Here is an 8769-nt window from a genome sequence, read left to right on the forward strand (position 1 = left end):
AATTAACAGATAAATTATAGAACCAAACCTCGCACTAAGCATGTGAGGACTTAATTCCTCTTAATTACTTTTATGTGTCAAAATTTATTGCATGTACAAAATGTACAGATCAGATAATATTAGCTAGGGAAGAAATATTTTAAGTGGGTTGTTTATAAATTGTCTTCGTATTGTCATCCCATCTTATTAATTATGCACACAGTTATATTCCAGTTTTTTTGAATAATTAACAATATTCCCCTAACCGCAAGCAGAACAATTGACAACGGAAATGAAAACAATATTAGTTCATATTCCTGTTTTCGATGGGCTTTGTAGTTTCCCTTAGATATATATGTATATATATGTATGTACTTACGAAATGCGTTGATGCGTATACAGAATGCCGCCAACTTCATGGGTTTCTTTGGGGATTTTTATGCCAGCCGGTGATTCATAATTGACCCAGAGATTGTACCCACGTGAACGTCGGATGCAAAATTAAGCATCAGATACGATAAATGTTTATGAACGTACTCCGAACAGGTTTAGAGGGTTTTTACATGCTCCACTAAAAATAATATAAATATTTCTATAGAAATGACATTTTTGACGAGATTTTTTAATTATTTCCGAACAGTCTTACTGTTGGCAATACTGTCATTTGTTTGCGGCTACACTTAAAACTTCTTATTGCTATTTCCGTCCGTAAATTTGTATTTTTTAATGCGACCATTAATCATGCCGACGGTCGTTTCAATTCGATTCAGTTCAGTTCAGTGGCACCTCAGTTGAACACCTGTGACAGAGGACGACACGCCCACATCGTGTGTCAGAATCTATATATACTCGTAGTACTACTTGGCCCACTGTTGTCGGGGCTCGGACCTTAGATTTTGTTGAGCACTTAAGGATCTAACTGAAATTGGAATCTCGTTTATTCAGTTCTTCGCGTTTATTCACCCAGTGAATTGCCAAGCTTAATTTTATTTAAGTATGCCTTATTCTAACTAACTAACTAACTTTTTTCAACTGATAAATTTTAATATTCTTAAATGAGAATATATTCACACTTGGGAAATCCGACGATTGAATAGTTTTCGGGCTGTTCATATTGTTTACAAGTAATGATTTCCCACTTCATTGGGAATTGTAACGATTCAAAAAGAAGTGAGCGTGTATTTATTTGCTAAGTGATCCCTGACTTTCAAGACTTTCAGCTCGAATCAGTACCAGGTTCTTTCATTTCGCACATGTGCCGGATTAAAATACCAAAACTGGATATGGAGTTATGAGCCGAGTTTGCGGATACGAAAGCTGTCCATATAATGGCTATTGAAAGGCAAAAGAGTCATTGTTCAGTTCTTTTGGCGAGTCCAATGCTAAAACGTGTTTATTTGGATAAATGCCGTTCCGTTTTCAGTTTTGGACTTCCCTGACCAAGTCAGATACTTTGTATCTGTAACTGACATCTTATCTCGCTATTCCATTGGCTCTTATCATTTCGATCTAATTGAATTTTCCCCGAACCATATTCTTCACTGCTCGCCGCGGAAAGGCAACTCTCTTTTCCTTATCAATCAAGCCGGGGAAATATTGTGTCTGCTTTTACTTGCCCTTAATTAAACATTGTTTTCGCTTTTTAGTTACTGAAACCTAATTAAAGACTTTGAAGTAAGAAAAGGGGGTAAAAGTAGCAGTCGTGCAATTGAAGACTCCACCTACTGCGTTCTATTGAGTTGTGTTTTGGTACTTTAGTGGTAACTTTAAGCAGCAGAAGCTTACTCAAACTTACTTTGTAAGCCGGTAGAGAACATCCTAAGTTTGCTTACATGTGAAATTATATTAATTAGAACTTTTACAGTACACATTTTGCAATCAAACAAATAATTCTCCAAATAATACCTTATATAATGAAAAAATATAAACGGGTTTGGTATCATATATAAATGACTTATAGATAAAGGTTCACAGTAACACCCAATTATGAAGCTAATAAGCATTGGCTTATATTAAAAACTGTTTTAGAAATGTTTGATAGCTTTATGTGATAAACGTGCCTTCCAAAACTAAAAGCGAGAAAAGGCAAAAATCGAATCAGTGGCAATAAAACACATAACAATTCCATAATCGTGCTCTTCGTGGGAATTTTACGGCTCACTTGGAATATTTATTATCATATAATGTATGCTAAGCCCGCCGTAGATTGTGATTAATTTAAATATTATAACGCTACATTTCACTATTATTTGTCGGGATTTCTGATTTTCTTCTGCTTTTGCACAAATTTCTACACCTTACTAATATTTCCTTCTCTCCATTTGATACATGTGTGCAGAATTCACGTATCAAACACAACAAACTCAATACAAAAAACAAAAGAGATTATATTGCCACCTGTTCGGTGTTCCCCATCTCGTTAGGAGGGGGAGGCGGGCGACGCTGAGAACTTGTCTATAACGTGGAGCCCGCTCCAGCGATCGCTTATAACGGTAGGACATAAAAGCGCCGCAGCTCATTTGCAAGCGTTTCGCTGGCCGTTCAACATCTAAACAACTCGCTCGGGAATCGTGGGCGCTGCGAAAGAATCGCGAAAAGTTTCAAAACTCGGCGAAAAAGTTTCGGGCAAAAAAACGCTCGGTTTTTTGCTCAAAGTTTTCGTTTCGCATACGTTAGTTTCGTGCCCAAGGATATACCTTAAGGATATAAAACAAAAAAAAACATGATGCAAATAATACTGCCTCTTTTTGTGCTGACTGCCTCGTAAGTGCAAGCAAAGACTAGGAAAACAAAGTTCTTAACATCATAATCTGATTTTGAAATTTTGAAATTTCTCCTAATTCTAAATTTCATTAAGGCCATCCTAAGTAAGGTTGTTCAAAATGCACTATGTCTACTTTGTAAATTCTACATTGTCAAAATAAAAAGCTTTTTTTTTTAATCCTGTTCTTATCCCAAAAAAAACCCAAAATCTATATTTATTTATTTATACAAAAAAGGTTAGAACGAGAAATATAGTGCACTATTAATAGTTATACATACCACTTGTACTATAGCATTACTTAGCCATTTAAATCTATTCCAAACCGCCTTGGCTAAAAAAACAAGCTGCCAAAAAAGCTAATTTGGCTCAAAGAAAGCTACAAATTTGTGTTTAATCTCGACTGACCCTGATCGGTCGATCGGCAATTGTTATAAACAACGACGACTGGCCAATATCATAAAGACGCATATAAAATTAAAAAGTAAATAAAAATTGTCGTAACACTTGTCAGTTTTGAATGTCACTTGATTAGCAGTGGATTTGCTGAATTTTAGCCTTTAGATTTAAGTGTTAGCAACACCTTTTCGATTAACCAATAACAAATTAACGCATTTTTGCAGATGTCTTGGCAGTCCGGTGAGCCAAACCCGTCGATTCCCCAACGACTTTCTCTGGGGCGTTGGATCATCTTCATACCAAATCGAAGGCGGCTGGAACGCGGATGACAAGGGGGAGTCGATCTGGGACTTTCTCACCCACACTCATCCCGAGAAAATAGTCGATCGATCCAATGGCGATGTCTCGGCGGACAGCTATCATCAGGTGAGCGGAGAATTCAATCAAATCGATAATGGTAGATATTCGATTGAGAATCAGAATGAGTCGGTTCGTTTGGCATCTCAGTTTGATTGGAAGTTATGCAAAGAGTTCAAGATCTCCAGTCGACTAGCTGAGGTAATCGACTGCAAAATATGTAGGCATCTGGCAATTGATGCACTCCGATGTCTATTAGTTACACAGCTAATTACGTGATATTATCTAGAGCTCTTGACGCTGATCTAACCAGATGGGAGTTAAGAAGTCGGTCGGTGATCTTTGGAGGAGGAGATCAGTGGATCACTTCAATGAATCCGCCATGGCTAATCAATTAGATTCAAGTGATTAATAGCCAAGGGATTTTTAACTAGAGAAGTGTGCTATAATCTGATTAAGAAAGAATTTACTTTATGTCCCATTAAATTAAGATACATATAGTATCTTATAGTTCTTCTAGTTTTGTGACTAAATAATATTTAAAGTATATGCGAATGATCTTTAGTCATGAATAAATGTGTAGCTTCTGCAAATAGCTTCTCGAATCATCAGATAAACTACAATTGTGCCCCCAATTAATTCGAAGTCAAGATCACCGGCCAATTATGTTTAGATAACATAACTCTGATCAATAACCATAATTCAATAGGCCAGAATATCATCCTCAAGCGTGGACATGCGATGCAAATCGATGCAAATATTGCATCCCATTACGGCCGTAAAGTAATTTGCATTGGTTCTGACCACAAAATCATTAGCCAAGAACCGCATAAATCATGAGCAGCAGGCCTTTGGCATGGGGACACCTGTTTGGAACTTTGTTTGTTTGATTAACTACTGTGTTCCGATAATAAACTTGTCTCCATCTGTGACTTTCAGCACATTGCATTTGCACCATTTGTTCGCTTAATTGATTAATGACTGCCGATCGCTGTTGCTGGCTGAATTAATGATCTTCCAGCAATAAGCCGACTTAAAGGGCAGAAAACTAGGGCGTTACCTGTTTTGTGGGCCTACTAAATGTAAAGCAGTAGGGAACTTTTCGACGGTTTCTATTAGCAGGAATATTGTACAACAATCTGGTTAGACCTGATAAAGATCTTTGCATACTTGTATCAAATGAAATTGTTTGCCATGTGACCCATTTCCAAAGAGACACTGATATGAGCAGATAAGTTGGCTAAGCACACTGCTAATTATGATATGATTATGATTATAATTGTTTAGACCTGTTTTATTTGCACAAAGTCAATTAAAGGTCTTAACAATGGGTATAAAAAGAATTGTGCACAGAAAAGAGCAAATACTATTTGGTGATATCTTTCATTTAATTTTTATCTTATCCACTACAACATTTAATAAATGCAGGACATGAGATATAAATTATTTCTATTAATTGCTGTTAATTGTTTATTTCTCAGTCGGAGGTTAGTGAAACAATTTATAATCCAGGGCGGATCTAGAAATCACAATAATTTTTGTATATTTAATAGCTACATTTAAATATAAGCCCGAGATTAATAAGATTAAGATTTGCATGCATTCATACATATCTCGATCTCCTTGCAAGATTCACCCGAATAAATACTCAATGAATTCACATTGAAATATCTGCAACATAGTTGCACTGAATTATCAATTTATCATGTTGACTGTGCTGTAGAATTGGTTAATACTGTCACAATTCGCTGCTAATGCCAATCAATAGATTTGCCGATTTCGCTACAGGTGCCAACTGCTGCATTTGCATCAGGTGTCATAGTTTTTTGTAAGTTTTTTTGTTTTGTATTTTTTTTTTTTAATTTTGTTATTGTTGTCAGCGGCGGCAGGCGATTTGAAAAATGGATTAAATGGTTGGACAGACAGCTTAAACGCCCCCTTCCTTTCAAATGCAATACTCGGCGATCGCGATTCAAATTGTTTTTTTCAATTCAAAGTCACATAATTAGCAATAGAGCGAGCCAAATCCAAAGCCAAAGTCAGAGCTCCGGGCCAAGTTGTGACAATGACCATTGGGCGTGGAATGTGTCGCCAATGACCGGCCGGCCAACTGGTTTTCCATTCCCAATTTGGGTTTTTTCGGAAATTTGGCCCGGCATTCTTGGCATCGTTTCAAAGAAAAACCAAATCAATCCACACTAAAAAAGTCAGAATGCCTTAGTCTCATTTTCCGACACTTAACGTGTCCATTAGCAGGTTTATTTATCTGCTCACATTTCAATTTAAATGACCAGTGGACATTAATGTTATGGTTTTGATTTGTCCATATCAATTATTAAATTAGGTTGGCTAGTTTCGATTCGATTTTATGGTCCAACTAAGCAGGCGGATTATGTACGACTAGTTGCGTACTGGTTTCTCATATTTTGACTTTAATTGGTTAAATAAATTGATACGTTCTTTACTACGGCAAAATGTTGTTAAATAGAGAATATCATTTAATATCAGCATCAGTCAAACAGATTTGATATGCATTCAAATTAAGGGGATTTTTGTTCTTAATCAGCTGGAAAAATACTATAACAAATCAATTTAGAAGTGTAAGCTGTTACTTTGATTCCAACACTATTAATTAATATTAATTTAATATGTCAATTGAAATTTTTCCAGTGGAAGCGCGATGTGCAAATGGTCAAGGAGCTGCACGTGGGCACCTATCGCTTCTCCCTGTCCTGGCCACGAATTATGCCCGGTGGCTATATGAACCACGTCAGTACAGCCGGCATTAAGTACTATTCCAACCTGATCGACGAACTGCTGCGGTACAACATCACTCCGATGGTGACGATCTATCACTGGGAATTGCCGCAGAAGTTGCAGGAGCTGGGTGGCTGGACCAATCCGGAGATAATTCCGCTTTTCAAGGACTATGCTCGCCTGGTGCTGGAAATGTACGGAGATCGGGTGAAGATCTGGACCACCGTCAATGAGCCGTGGCATGTGTGTGAGCACGGTTACGGAGTGGATTATATGGCACCTTCGTACAACTATCCAGGCATTCCCGCCTACCTCTGTGGTCACAATCTGCTGAAGGCTCACGCCGAGGTGGTGCACATGTACCGGGAGCTCTTCCAGCCGCGTCAAGGTGGACGCATGGGCATCACACTGGATACGTCGTGGCCAGAGCCCAGGGATCCCAACTCCGCCGAGGATCGTGAGGCCTCCGAGCGAGCCATGCAGTTCTATGTAGGCTGGTTCGGTCATCCCATCTTTTCCAAGCACGGTAACTATCCCAAGGTGATGATCGAGCGCATTCGGAACTTGAGCAAGGAGCAGGGTTTCGGAGCACGATCCAGACTGCCTGAGTTCACCACTGAGGAGATTCATCGCATACGCGGCACCTCCGACTTCTTCGGCATCAATTCCTATACCAGCAACCTGGTCACCTCCAATGGTCACAATAATACCGGCAAGTTTCCAGTTCCATCCTTTAATCACGACATGGGCGTGGTCGAGAGCCAGGAGGGCGTCGATTGGCCCGGTTCCGGATCCGTTTGGCTCAAGGTGAGTTTGATACTAGCTTGGAGATTATAATCCTGGGTAGTCAGAACAGGAACATAAGCTATTAGGCTGTCTAAAAGGACCAATTAACAAATATAGAAAAGGTTAATAACCTGACACTAGTTAAGGTACCCACTGTCAAATGAAGAGCTTTTAGTGTTTAGCCCAGATACACATTATACATATTTTTAAGCACTTTAAAAGTTTTCTATATCCCAGAATAATTACATAAAAAGGTCTGAAAACTTTCCGTCTTGCTCACAATTTAACACCAGAAACATATTTCCTTCATCTGCACGACTTCAATTATCTTTCGCTTAGTCGGCTAAATTGATTGTGGCCCTCACCCTCTGGAGAGCAGAGATGAGGAATAGAAATCCCCCACGTCCAGGATGAGGTGGTGTAATTAACTTGGTGGAGTGCTTGGGGTAACTCGAGGGTTGACTTATCCCCACTTAGAGTTTGAATTATGGTTTGCCGAGTAAACTAGTTAGCAAGGAATCAGAAAAGAGGGTGACTTTCGCCCAGGTGGCGCACAGGTGAATGAACCCTATTGACAGCGTGGTTGTACTTCATCTCCTCTCTGTTCCTGCAGGTCTATCCCAAGGGAATGTACAATCTGTTGATGTGGATACACCGGGAGTACAATGCGCCCGAGATAATCGTTACGGAGAACGGAGTCAGTGATCGCGGTGGTCTGGAGGACTATGCCCGCGTGGACTACTACAATCTCTATCTGTCGGCGGTTCTGGATGCCATGGAGGATGGAGCGAATATCAGTGGCTACATCGCCTGGAGTCTGATGGACAGCTATGAGTGGAAGGCAGGCTTCTCGGAGAAATTCGGTCTCTATCATGTGGACTTCAACTCACCGCAACGCACCAGAACGCCCAAGATCTCGGCGAGAGTATTCGCCCAGCTCTGCAAGACAAACACCATCGATTGGAGCTACAGACCCAAGCTGGATGAGGAGCAGCAGCTGGTGGCCATGGCTCAGCTGCCGGCGGAAGCCAGGACAAGTGGTGCTAGCGGTGCTGTCAGTTGGAGTCTGATGGGCATTCTACTGCTGGCTCTGCTTAGATAAGAAAATAAATATGATTAAAAAGGAGAGAAAGAGCCTTGCCATATTCGATTGCTACTCGTATCTCTAAGTTCGTCTAACCGTCTTTGTAATATATTATGTATAGATGTTATAATTTGTACTAAGGTTAAAAGACTCGAAACTGAATAAAACCCTTTTGTGATATTTAAATCATGTTGTTATTGTAAATGCATATTAAACAGTTTAGTTGTTTACTTTTCTAAATCGAGGTGGCATACAGACCAGTCTTGAATGGATTTCCCTATTCATATTTTCGCTTCTTTCATACTTTAAAGAGAGTGAAGAGATCGATATATTTTCTAAAGATCAATAATTTAGCCTAATTTCGCGTTAACAAAACAATTATAATATATCGTATATTCCACAAAATGCTATTGAAATCACTCATATTTGTGCGCCGGAGTTGATCTGGGAACCTTGAAAGATCGTTTGTAGGAAGCGGAGTACTCCCATTCACCGGAAAGATCATTCAGATGTTAATGCAGCCCTCTTTTAGATCATTTCAGCTGACCACTCAGTTCGATACGGTGTGACATTTACATGGAGTAATTTCCTTGAGCTGTCACCCAACATTTCCGCACGTAAATCAAACAGAGAACCAACAAAATAT

At 39.3% G+C, this 8769-nt stretch overlaps 1 protein-coding gene across 1 annotated transcript, besides 1 other annotated feature; it reads left to right on the forward strand.

Annotated features, from left to right (window-relative positions):
* Positions 1 to 53: part of a mobile genetic element that runs on past the window's edge.
* Positions 54 to 2487: 2434 nt separating this feature from the next.
* Positions 2488 to 8306, forward strand: CG9701 (uncharacterized protein). The gene is made up of 4 exons (NM_140661.3): positions 2488 to 2742; positions 3364 to 3565; positions 6167 to 7060; positions 7653 to 8306. The coding sequence occupies exons 1-4, from the start codon at positions 2702 to 2704 to the stop codon at positions 8139 to 8141; spliced, it is 1626 nt and encodes a 541-aa protein (NP_648918.1). The 5' UTR covers positions 2488 to 2701; the 3' UTR covers positions 8142 to 8306.
* The last annotated feature ends 463 nt before the right edge of the window (positions 8307 to 8769 follow it).

Source organism: Drosophila melanogaster, chromosome 3L (genome assembly GCF_000001215.4).
Source record: "Drosophila melanogaster chromosome 3L".
Taxonomy (NCBI): Eukaryota; Metazoa; Arthropoda; class Insecta; order Diptera; family Drosophilidae; genus Drosophila; species Drosophila melanogaster.

What these genes read in the sequence shown, in the direction of transcription:
- CG9701 (NM_140661.3), top strand. Translation starts at nt 2,702, where the DNA reads ATGATGCAAATAATACTGCCTCTTTTTGTGCTGACTGCCTC. An exon ending in CTTTTTGTGCTGACTGCCTC is followed by an intron (nt 2,743 to 3,363) that starts GTAAGTGCAAGC and finishes GCATTTTTGCAG; the next exon opens with ATGTCTTGGCAGTCCGGTGA. An exon ending in CGGCGGACAGCTATCATCAG is followed by an intron (nt 3,566 to 6,166) that starts GTGAGCGGAGAA and finishes AAATTTTTCCAG; the next exon opens with TGGAAGCGCGATGTGCAAAT.